At 32.1% G+C, this 13,719-nt stretch overlaps 1 protein-coding gene across 1 annotated transcript; it reads left to right on the top strand.

Annotated features, from left to right (window-relative positions):
* Nucleotides 1-6: 6 nt before the first annotated feature.
* LOC111368430 lies at nt 7-982 on the top strand. Its single transcript, XM_022989651.1, has one exon. It carries the CDS (start codon nt 120-122, stop codon nt 960-962), a length of 843 nt encoding a protein of 280 aa, XP_022845419.1. The 5' UTR covers nt 7-119; the 3' UTR covers nt 963-982.
* Nucleotides 983-13,719: the final 12,737 nt, after the last annotated feature.

Raw genomic sequence — 13,719 nt, forward strand, 5'->3', positions numbered from 1 at the left:
ATAGAAAGAGAAAAACAGATACATACGTATACGTATAGACTTTCATAATATATACAGAGTAGAATTGGGGAGAGAGAGAGAGAGACAGAAGGGACCCTGAAAGCTTGAAGGGTTCGTTAATGGCGACTGGATGGATAAAGTCATTAAATTGCAAGTCAAAAGCATCAGACGACGTCGTTGAGAACCACCACCTTCGCCGTCACAACTCTAAAATCCACAACCACCACTACCACCGGTTAACGAGCTCCGCAAGCTGCAGAAACTCCGCCACTAAAGATACGGTAAACAAATCCAAAAAACCTGAACCCGATTCACATAAACCCGCCAACAGAACCCGTGCCACCATCCCCTCTCGGCCGTCGCGTGTTAAGGATACATTTTTTCCTACCCTCAGTGAGCTTCCGGTGGGGTACCCTTCACGTAATGTGGTGGAGATAATCTTTCATACAAGCTGGAAGCCGAAGAATTTTTCCGGTGGGATTGAAACAATTTTTAAAGTCCAGAACTTGGCCCGGACTGTGACCCGGTTTGAAGAGTATAGAGAGACGGTGAAATCCAAGGCGAGTTCTAAAAGTGTCGACGCCGTGGACGGTGGCAGTGATGACCACGCGCGTTGCATTGCTGATGGGAATGAAGTGATGAGGTTTCACTGCCTGGGGCCGACCAACGGCGGCGTGTATGATTCGGGTGGTGGCGTTTGGTCATTTCACGGCGGAAAAGGGGCAGCGATATGTACATTTTCGGGGAGTGGTGAGGCTCATGAGAGGGCCGGTGGTGGCAGGGGACGGCGGGCCATGTTAGTCTGTCGAGTTATAGCTGGTCGGATTGGGAAGCAACTCGGTTTCGACTCGTTGCTGGAAGGGCGAGATGGGTACGACTCAGTGAGTGGGGAGAATGGCGAGTTACTGGTGTTTGACACACGTGCCTTATTGCCTTGTTTTCTTATTATCTACCATTTGTAAAATATATTTGAGTTATGATTTGCATTTTTCTCTTTTGCTTCTCTAATTTGATTATTTTTATATTTTATTTATATACAATCTTTGGGTGTGTATTTATATAAGAAAATTAGATCCATAATTCTTATCTGCATTTATTCTTTAAAAAATAAAATTAAAACATTAACCTTCTTTTTTTCAATCAAATGTCTAATATGTATATAATTTTCATAAATAAGTAACGACAAAATTTTAACATTAAAAATCGATCTATTATGATATATTAAACCACAACATAATTTTTAGTCTCTATTTAACCTCCATTTTTTGAAACTTATTTTACCTCAGATTTATTTTCAACAACATATTTTTAAAGGACCGATAACTTTTCTAATATTTTCTGCCATAAATTTTATCAAAATTTACCAGAAATTTAATTTTTAGCTAAATTAAATAGGGACTTGAATGGTAAATAGAACATATTTATTTTTAAAATTGTGTTTGTTTTACAAATATGAGGTAGGATGAGAAAAAAAAGTTAATTATAAGTAGGGAACAAGATGAATAATGACCTTTTTTGGGATATATTAATTTGGTAGATGTATTAACTTTTAAGGAAAGTCTAAATGTAGACTAGAACAGGCACATAATTATAATGAAATTGACATTGCTTCTTACACGACAGATTCTCTAAACTCGTACTTGTTCGAGATTTTGTGGCTTATGTATGTGAGTTTGTGCCATCAAAGTTTGGTATTTTAATGTGACATTTCATTTTTATTTCTTATTTTTCTTTTACTTGAAGAATGTCATTCGAACAATGCTACGCTTCACAAATCCCTGTTAGGGGTCCACGTAATTTTTTTAATATATGTGGGGCCCCTACACAGTGAGGGACCCCGTAAAACACCTGTGAATAATGCCCTGTACACTTGGCACTATTCATGTCATTTTCATAAAAATAGGAGGGTTGAAGTTTAACCTACCAACAAAGCAATTGAAAATATGAATTATGAATGACGTGTTTGGAAGGCATGGTTGAATATTTTTAGAAATATTTAGATAAGAAAAAGAAGTTACAATTTTATTTGATATTATGTCTAATATAATCTAATACTGTATATTAAGAGGTTGTTTAGTGGTGATTAAAATTAGATTTTTAGGAGATTTTGATAGATGTTTTTGAAATGTGTGGTTGAAATGTTGTGGGACTCATGATAGTGATTGTTTGACTTTGACTCAGATTCTGATTAAAATTTGAGTCAAATAGGGGCTATATACGCATTAAAAATTGAATTATTGTGGTTAAAAGAAAGCCTCCAATTTAAGCAAAAGGCAGACAACAAAAATTTAGGGTTTTGATTGTGTCTAACTGCCACTTCTTTGAGAAGATGATTGCTAATTAAGAAGAAATGGCCCCTCAAATCTTCTATTTACGGTGGAAATTATGGCAAAAGTCACGCATTCTTATGTTAGGTGAAAAAAAGAATGGCTATCGGACGGTGAATGGTCACTTTTCTTGGCCCTAATCTTCTCCTTTTTCATCTCATTTACACGTATTAGAAACGTTTGGTTGAGTCTAAGAGAAATTTAACTTGAATTTTTAAGTATTTAGTTGGGATATATTAGTTAAAGTAAAACAACTTCTTTTTTTTTTTAATAGTTCTCGTGGTTAGAAAATAGAGAAAAGTTATCGATTCACGTACAAAATTATTTTATAAAATGTATGATTAAAAATGAGTTTAAAGAAAAATATTTTCAACTAATCTATGGCAAGCAAATGCTAAGCTCCTGTTTAATACATTAAATTAGATTTTAACAAAAGTTGATGAAATGTGTGATAGAAAAGTTGTGGATCCCATAAATTGTGTAATTAAAATTAATTGTTTTCTTTGACTTATAACTTTAATTCAAATCAAACAAGGGCTAAGTACATTTTAATGATAAACATGTCTAAATATTCTATGTTTTCTTATTTGAAAGAAAAAAAGTTACATCTTTCAAAATTAAGTTACTCTCAAACTGAGTAGAGGAAAAAGTAAAATTAGATTTTAAGGTGGGCTAAAATATAAAGTCGAGCTGGAAATGAGCTAAAAAAATTTTGGGAAAATTTTATAGGGATTTAAGTATCACACATTTCAAAATTAAGAAAACAAGTTTCAAACTTTAAAAATCAGATTTTTATTAAAATTTATTTATAATTTAATTAATTAATTATCTATTTATTTTATTAATTAAATATATTTAGGTCAAATATATATACAATTTGGTTACAAATTAACAATTTAATTAGTCACTTATTATTTTTTGATCACAAATGAAAAATTTTATATCACAAATTAATTTACGATCACAATTCAAAAATATTGTACGTCACAGTTTGATCATCGGTCAGAAATCAAAAAATTAATTAGCCACGGATTAATTTTGAATCACATCTTATCAAATTAATGGTCACAACTTATTTTTCAGTCACAAATTAAAAATTTTATATGTCACATATAATTTTTCGATCACGAATCAAAAATTTTATGTGATAGATTATTCAATAATCACATAATCAAAATTTTTACTGGTGACAACTCATTTGTTTATTGCAAATTATTAGATTAATTGGTCACGATTTATTTTTCTATCACAATGTGAGTCATAGTGACAATTTTTATGTTACAGATTACAAACTAACCAATTATTAGTCATAATTAACCAAATAATTGGTCACAAGCATCCAACCTCATCTGGTCCCATTCACGACCACTACCACGACCACTACAACCACCATCATTATCACCATTACTGCCCCATTACCTCCAAAATATGGATGATGCGACCACCACCAGTACAACCACCAAAACCAATGCCTCATCACCATCAACCACTTGTACCACAACCGCACCACTGTCAACATAGCAGAAAATTTGGAAAAAAAAAATGAGCTGCACACACCATCACCATGGCCGCACCACACACCACCACTACCACTACCACTACCACTACCACTACCACTACCAATACCATCACACCATACACCACCACCGTCGCAACCACAACCACCACCGCCTCGGCCATCATCAACCAAAAAACCACCTCCGCCACCAACTAAAAAACCACATATCCATAATCAAAACTAAAACAACCAATAGTGAACCACAAAAGTAACCGTCGTCGTCGCAACTATTTGTTATCGGTGATGTGTCGTCGGAAGGCTGCTGAGAATGGAGAGGCGATGGGTAAGAGTGGAGAGGGAGACAGGTGAGAAGAGAGAGAGTGGAAAAGAGGAATGACAAATAAATTAATTAGAGTTTGTGATAAAATTTGTATTATAATATTTAATATTTAAATATAAAACATCTGATTTTTGAAGTTAAACTTTCATCCTGATTTTAGAATGTTGAATATTTAAAGTATGGTTTGGTGTAATTTTCATAAAATTTTAACGCTAATTTTATAATTTATAATTTAGCCCAATTTTGTACACTAGGGGAAAATAACATTAAGCTCAAATTTTACAAGGTTTTAACCCAATTCATCTCTTAAAAGGCGAGGCTGATAACAACGAGCAGGTTCAAACTTAACAAAATACTTTTGTTCGACAAGGATGTGGACTTATGGGCACTGGAGTAGTCGTTAATGATCAATGGGTGGTGTCGGTGGCGACGGCTTGTACCAAGTGACAAAGCCAGAATTTTAAAAATGTGGAGCGAATTTATTTATTTATTTATTTATTTTTGTAAGGACCAAATATATATGTACATGAATTTAAAACAAAATTATTGCAGGGTCAGTCGACCTCATCCTTGGCTTCGCCATTGCTTGTACCTAGAGCATGGAAGGATATTTCTCTTCTAAGGCCGTTGATGCCCTCAAACTCTGCGATTGGTTTTTGCTCGTAAATGTGCAGGTAGTTCTAGAGGTTCAAAGTACAAGCCCTTATTAGATAATGCGTTAATTATTTCAAATATCGTAACACTTCTATAGAAGTGGGTTGTTGGACTTGATGACTTATTTCTTCACTCACTATGTAGGGAACAAAGTGACCCATAAACTTGCATCTCTTGCTATAGTGAGTAGAGATTATAGATTTTGGATTAACCGTGTTCCATTTTCAATATGTGCCACATTAATAAATTGGTTCATTCGGCTTTCAAACAAAATAGAGTAGCCTTTGTAAATATGTACTTGTCTATTTCTGATTTCGACCAACAAAACATAACTTACTTAAAAGTTGGTAAAAATTTGCCTCTCTAACCAAACGTGCACTTATTCTTTTCCTTAATTCTTAACCTTTTGTCTTACTTTTTTCCTTCTTTTCTTTTTATTCAGATAAATGCAGTCCATCACATAAACATTTTAGACCTCCCTTTGACCTATGATGGCTTTTTAGGTTGTCTTGACAATGCCTACGGATCAAGATCGCAAGGATAAGAACTCATTATCTTTATTTTAACAAATTTTATGTTGTCAATAGTGTGCCAGCATGCTTTTTAACAAATTTACACAAAGTATAATCGATTTTTTAAGATTTATGGATTCTTGTGGATTTCATTAATTTGAATAGAATTCTACATAATTTTATGGATTTTAAGAAAATTTTATTCTTTAGATTTTAGTTGATTTGTTGATTTTTATGGATTTCTTGCAATTGCGAGAAAACAACATAACTTCTTAATAGACACCAAAAGATAAAATTCTAGCTTTGTAATTAGAAAATAAAATTTATAAACTTAACATTTATTATTAAAAAAAAAAATCTCACAACTTTGTCATCTAAAAGAATTAATTTCATCAATCTACAAAATCAAGCAAAATCAAGCAAATAAACATATACAAGTTCAATATAAAAAAATCGAACAAAATTACAATTTACAAAATTAATCAATATATATATATATATCTGACAGAACTAATTCTATGATACTGCATTGCATGTTTTGTTAAGCAGCATTTGTTAATACTAAACAGTACAATAGACAATAATTTAGAAAGCATTTTAGACTGTCAAATATTTGCTGCACCCTACCAAGCCAGCCATAATTGTTTTGGCAACTTGATAAAATATGTGATAGAAAATTCTAAGTGTATTCTCTTGAGTTCGAGTAATATTTTGGGTCATTATTAGTGAATCAATTTTATTTTTAACTCCATGTTCCTAGCTCTAAAATGATTGAAATTAACTTATATGTCGTGACCATAAATATAAACCACCACTTTTCAAAAGTCATCCTTTTGAAAGTGGAATTTTGAGTCACCTCTAATATTTATATTTTGGAAAATTATTAATTTGTCATGTGGGTCAACAAATATACTTAATTGTGTATAAAGACTATGTTAAAATTAAGTTCAAAATTAAAGTAATTTAATAAAGAATTAAGTAATTGGGTCTAGGGTATCTAAACAAAGTGGGTCAGATTATATGTGTAGAGACCAAATTCTTTAGAATTATATTTCATGATAAGCGAAATACATGTTAGAAATATTTTACAGCAAATTTAGAATATTCTAGCTCATGTCTAGGATGTTAATTAGTTAGTGATTAACCTGTTAATTAGCAAATTAGTCAGTTAATTACTCATCTTTTTTCTCTATAAATGGAGTCATTGTATTCATTAATAAATCATTGGATTGTGGAATTCCAATCCCTCCTTTCATGGAGGTTTCTTCTCCTCCAATCGTGGAGTGCCTCTTTCTTCTACTTTATGGAATTTAATTTCATTCAATAAATTCATCATGGTATCAGAGCAGAGTTCTTCCTGCTGCTGTGTTTTTCTAAGATTTTCATCCCCTCTTTCTGTGTTCTGCACAAATGAAAGCAGATCTCTAATTCCTTCTATTTTAGCATAATTCTGGAAAGTGTTATTCCAGCAAAAGTTCAGTTCCCGTCTTCAAAAAATGGCTCTAGCAACATCAAAATTCGTCCTTGATTCTCTGCAATAAAATTTCTTCTCTTTCAGATTTTGGTTCTCTAAACTTTCAAAGATCTTTATGGATGGTCAGAGCCTATACTAAGTCTTGTTTCTCCATCAAATCTGGTGAAATCTGATGACCTGCCAGTTTGCTACCATTGAGAACATCATCCCTTTCTGCATTATGAACCTCACCAAGTTTGCCGTACAAAACAAGTCTCCTCAACTCTAAAAGCATTGTGCACTGGCACGAAATGGAATGGGAATGGAATGTCTGGTGATGTTTTGTGCTGATCTAATGGATGCTCATCTGTATGGATTCAAGAGATTTGTTCTGCAAGGCTATTCATCATGGTTTTTCCCTCCAGTACACTATTTAATCTTCAAGATGAACTATTGTTGATATCTATAGTCCATCTTAAGGGGGTGTGTTAGAAATATTTTACAGCAAATTTAGAATATTCCAGCTCTTGTCTAGGATGTTAATTAGTTAGTGATTAGCCTGTTAATTAGCAAATTAGTCAGTTAATTACTCATCTTTCTTTCTCTATAAATAGAGTCATTGTATTCATTAATAAATCAGTGGATTGTGGAATTCCAATCCCTCCTTTCATGGAGGTTTCTTCTCCTCCAATCATGGAGTGTCTCTTTCTTCTGCTTTATGGAGTTTAATTTCATTCAATAAATTCTTACGATACATATGAAAACTATATATAGGGTTATAGTCTTGAATTCATATGCAACTTCTCGTTCTTCTTGTCATCCCATCAACACAATTATACAAGAGAAATCATATTGAAGAGGAAGATCCAAAAATCACAATAAAAAACAAACTATTTACAATTAAGAAGAATGAATTCAAGAATCAATACTATAGATCAAGAAGCAAAATCAAGATCAAGAACTCAATAATCGAAAGAATCAATATTTAAGATTCGGAATCAAAATCTAGTATTAGTGAATTAAGGTATGTTCCATACTTTATAATTCGCTTGGTGATTTGACATGGAGAATCTTTGCAATAAAGTAATTAGGTTTTCATGTTTTTGAGATTTAGTGTAAACCCTCGAATTTTAATTATACTTTCATATGGGCAGAATTTAATATTCGCCATTTAACAAATGAAATAGTTCATGTTGAGCCTTGTCGTCACAATTAAGTCCAAAAGTTGAAGTAATAAATTTGACCCACTTATTTGTATAATTGTTATTTGCTTATGTATACATTTTAGAATTTATTATAAGTTATTTGGATCAAATATTTAAGTATTTTAAAAGTTGATAAAAAATATATTGATATTATACTTATTTTGTAGCTCGTGTTAAATAACATAAATTGAGCTTAAGAAAAAATTGAATTTAAACTAGTACGTCCCAGTTATTCTAATAGGAAAAAAAAATGTTATTATACAATATTTTATTAATGTATATTATGTATATATTAAACAAAAAGAATATGCATGGGTTATGGATTCATACTTTTACCTGGGGAAATGAAACGGTAATTGAAATTTAATAATTTAAAATCTATTAAGCTCATTAGTCAAGGATAATGATATAGTAATTAGCCCCATTAAACCTTATTAACATCAAAATACGTTTGAATCTCTAGAGTTATATCATATATGTCGTCGGTGTAAAGTGAATATATGTGTACTGAAGTGAGAAATTTTCCTGCCCACATAGAAATTGGTATTTCACGAGTCTACACACACTTGCACTTTTTGAAAAGGAATATCATTTTATATCACAAGCCATTTTTAGAATTTCTTTGGTGTCAATTGAAATAAGAATATATCGTGTAATGTGGTAAATTTTTATTTCTTGATATTTTTATAAATTCTGGCATGAAATATTATAAGGCCTTCGGGTCTATTTCTATGTTAAATCCTTCGGGATAGACCGTTAGGTCAAATATGTAAATTTTAAGGAATATAGAAATTCTTACTAAATTCATTGAACTATTGGATATCATGATCAGTTTGCTATAAATCCGAACATAAAAGCGGGTATTCTATCAATATCTAAACTATTCACATATGTTCTTATAGACTCAAGAGCTACTAATTCATTTATCTCTTTCAAATTTATTGCTAAATCATGTACTGTATGTGAAAATTTTGGTAGCATTCTAAAAAATTCCATTCCATCCAGTAGAATTTTGAACACCAATTAGATTGCTAGGGCAATAAAGTTAGAAATGTATGAAAAAGAATTTATAGTTGATCTACACCTCATGAACATGAAAGACTTTAACATTATTTTAGGAATGGACCGGTTGGAGAGCAATCACCAACTATTCAATATTTCGAAAAGAAAGTAATTTTGTAAAAGTCTGGGGAAGAAGAGTTTCAATCTTTCACTGTATGAGTTAAGTCTTTACTTCGTCTTGTGTTGGCCATGAAGGTAGAAAAGATGTTAAAGAAAATATCTTGCCAGGGATTTCTAGAAAGTATACATAGAACTCAGCAATCGAAACTTATTATTGGTAATATGCCGGTTGTATGGGATTTTATTGATGTATTCCTTGATGACTTACCTAGTGCACCACCTAATATACAATTGGAGTTTACAATTGATCTCGTGCCTAGAGCAACTCCAGTGTTTAAAGCTCCGTATAGGATGACGCCAAAAGAACTACAATAATTAAAGATACAGCTGTAAGAATTGTTAGATAAAGGTTACATCTAACCAAGTACATCTCATTGAAGTGCACCAATTTTGTTTGAAAAGAAAAAAAATGGATTGATGAAGTTGTGCATTGATTATAGGGAATTGAATAGATTGACAATTAAGAACAAATATCCCTTTCCTCGGATTGAAGACTTCTTCAATCAATTGAAGGGTGCAACAGTATTTTTCTATATTGATTTGAGGACTGAATATCATCAGCTGAAGGTAAAGACAGATGACATTTCAAAGATGGCATTTAGAACTTTCTATGGTCATTACGAATTCATGATAATGCCCTTTGGATTAACAAATGCTCCTATAGTATTTATGAATTTGATGATTAGAGTATTTCATTAGTATTTAGATCAATTTGTCATTGTCTTCATCGATGATATTTTGGTATATTCGAAGAGTAAGAATCAACATGAAGAACAATTCAAGATTGTGTTGGAGACATTATCAAGGGAGAAATTGTATGCCAAATTCAAAAAATGTGAAGTTTAGCTTGATCGTATAGTTTCCTTGGTTATGTGGTTACAACACAAGGGATTGAAGTAAACCCTGGTAAAGTTGAGCAGAGAAGTGTAGGTGAAGTTCGTAGATTCTCCAAAATAGTTGGGCCGATGACCCAACTAACTAGGAAGGGCAAAATATTTCAATGGACTGAGAAATGTGAGGAGAGCTTTTAAGAACTGAAACAGAAATTGGTTACAACTTCAATTTTAGCAATACCAGAGGGTTCAGATAAATTCGTTATATATAGTGATTCATCCGAATAGGGTTTGGGATGTACTTATGCAATTTGAGAAGATGATCGCATACACATCAAGATAATTGAAACAACATGAGCAAAACTACCCTATGCATGATCTAGAGTTGGTGGCGATAGTACATGCTCTAAAAATATACGGATCATAAGAGTTTGAAACACTTTTTCATTCAAAATGATTTGAATATGATGCAGTGAAGGTAGTTGGAGTTAGTTAATGATTATGATTGTACTATTTATTACCATCCACGTAAAGCTAGTATTGTCACGGATGCTCTTAGGAGGAAGACGATGGGATAACTAATAGTTTTACCCACAACTCAAGTGCAATATAAAGGAGTTCGATAAATTGAATATAGAAGTTGTCGTTCCACCAGCTCGAGTTATTGTAAGGATGTAGTATTAAAGATTCAACATACTCTTAGGGATCGAATTAAGGACACTCAAAACAATGACCAATTTTTGAGAAAAATTAAGGCAGAAGTTGGTACAAGTAAAAGAAAATGTATTGCAATAACAGATTACAATGCTTTGATGTTTGAGGAAATGTTATGCGTACCAAAGGATGAAGGGATAAGAGATGAGATATTAGAAAAAACATATTCTACCCCATACACCGCACATATCGACGGTACAAAACTATATCAAGACCTTTGCGATATATTTTAGTGGAGAAATATGAGAGGAAAAGTTAGTCTCTTTGTGGAAAAGTGTACAATATGTCAACAAGTTAAGGCAGAACATCAGAGACCATCAGTGCCATTAAACCTTTTGGAAATTTCATAGTGGAAATGGGAGCAAATAGTCATGGATTAGTTATAGATTTTCCAAAGCCAACAAAAGGATACGATGCTACCTAGGTAATTGTAGATCGGTTGATAAAATTAGCTCATTTTATTCGAGTAAGAATGAACTAGAGAATGGATCATTTTGCTCAATTATATGTTAAGGAAATTTTTAGGCTGCATGAAATTCTAGCATCTATCATCTCAGATCGAGATCCAAGGTTTACTTTTGAATTTCGAAAAAGCATGCAAAGAGCTATGCGGATAAAGTTAAATTTCAGCACTAGCTATCATCCCCAATCTAATGGACAATCTGAAAGGACTATTCAGATCTTAGAAGATATGCTCTGGGCATGTATCTTAGATTTGAGAGGTAGTTCGAAATCATACTTATCATTAATGGAGTTTGCATACAATAGTAGCTTTCATGTTACTATTGACATGGCTCCTTATGAGGCACTTTTTGAAAAGAAATATCATTTTATTTCCCAAGTCATTTTCAGAATTTTTCGTTGGTGTCAATTGAGGTAAAAATACGTAGTGCAAGGTGGTAAATTCTTATTTTTTGATATTTATATAAATTTTAGCAAGAAATACTATAAGGTCTCCGGGTCGATTTCTATGTTAAATCTTTCGGAATAGGCTATTACGTCAAATATGTAAATCTTACGGAATATAGGAATTCTTAAGAAATTCTTCGAGCTATTGGAAATCGTGATCAGTTTGCTCTAAATCTAAGAATGTCGGTATGTTATGTCATTTTATATTTATATCATAGACAATGCTACATGTATTAATTTTTTTTACCAAATCTTTTACCTACTACTCACAACAGGGATGGAGAACACATATCGACATTTTTAGATTCACGCGAGACATTGTGAGAAAGGAGACACCATTCAGTACATACGGAATAATCCTTATAGCATATTAATAAAAATAGCTACGTATTTTTATTGAGTGTTTTCAAAATACTTACTCTTACAATAATTTTTCAGATTAGAACGGATTATGTGGATGCGTCACAAATTGACCGAGTGATGCTTATAGGGTCGCAAAGTAATATTTCTAGAAATGATAATTTGCAAAATTTTTATTTGAAAAACATATTTATGTTAAATTTTATGTACGTTATTTAATATTTATTTTAGTGTTCGAACATTTGACGTTTTATGATAGATTTAAATAGATGGTTTGAAATCGTAGTATTTCAAGATTTTTATTTAAGATGAAAATTTTAAATTAAATTGTTAGTTAATCATTATTGATTTACCAATCAAATCTAAAAAAAAAAAAAAGGTGAATTTTTGCTTTAATTAGATAAAGAAGATTCTTGGGAGCACTTACATCTATTTTTATAGGAAAAAAAAAGGAAATCGATTTCGGAGCGTTACATTTAAAGTTCCATAAAATTCTAACAAGTGATATTAGAGCCAACCCTATTTATTCTTTTTTTTTTTATCGAGTCAAACAGACTTTTCAAGTAATTAAATATTATTTAATGGATGAAAATAAGAAAATTTATAACCCCGAGCCAGGCGCGTGATGTGTGTATTTATTTGCTTTCATACATCCTATATGGTAGAGGGGATCTTATTGAACAAAAAGGGTGATATTGTTCCTCCATTGATCAAGAATTTCGATTTTTTAGATTGACCTCCGCGGAAAGGATGATTCATTCGGATTGACAATGAGATGGATAAAAAAACTGATGTAAGGTAAGATTTGAATCTTTATTCTTTTCATAAAGATGTTCCACTAGAAATATTCTTGTTATTGCTTTGACTCATATTTCCCAAAAAGTGGATCCCGCTCTAATAGCTCCGAATAAATTAAAATGATTTTCTCTTCTCACATGTGATATATAATACACATCTAAATTAAGCAAAGAATCCCTCATATCTAGTATTCAGAGTTTGTCTCGATTTGGTACCGCTCTCGCGGCCTGCACTGAAATAGTGCTTTACCCCTAAATGTCTTCATGCTAAACCATTAAGATTAAAGGAAGGTTTTAGGGTTCAAATTCATACTTTGGTTTTACAAATTTTTGGAATGTGAACTTCAAGCTCTAAATTTCAAAATTCTGGATATTTGGAAATGTTTTTGAAAAAATCAAGATCGTCGCAGCGTTGTAGCACCACTTTTGGGCATTGCGCCTTGATAAAATCACGCGCGACAGTGCCTAGGTGCTACCATAGAATTGCAGCACTCAATCCAGGGTGTCCTGGTGGCCGACTACTCTAAGCGCAACAGCGCTGATCGAGTGTTGTGGCGTTAGTGCCCTCTTTCTATTCGATTTTTCAATTTTTTTGTGAAAATAAAAGAAAGAAAAATAATAATTAAAAGACTAAGGGGGGCAATCAATTTCAAATCACTTAAAGTTTAAATCGGATTACTAATTTTCTAAAAATAAATTAATTGAAGCAACATGTTACCAAAGTAACCTCTCTTACCTAAATTAATTTATTTGGAATATTAGATAGGTCGTGTGTACATAATTCATGTGGATATTCATTGGTCCAAATGAATGTCAATATTTGGCCAAATTATTTACACACTAAATTTTTCCATTATGTGAACATTGAATTGGTGCAAAGATAAACTAGATGTTTGACCGACTTTATTGTTAATATTTGATTACTATACCAAGAG

This window comes from Olea europaea, chromosome 19, assembly GCF_002742605.1.
Source record: "Olea europaea var. sylvestris chromosome 19, O_europaea_v1, whole genome shotgun sequence".
NCBI lineage: Eukaryota > Viridiplantae > Streptophyta > Magnoliopsida > Lamiales > Oleaceae > Olea > Olea europaea.

What these genes read in the sequence shown, in the direction of transcription:
- LOC111368430 (XM_022989651.1), top strand. Translation starts at nt 120, where the DNA reads ATGGCGACTGGATGGATAAAGTCATTAAATTGCAAGTCAAAAGCATCA.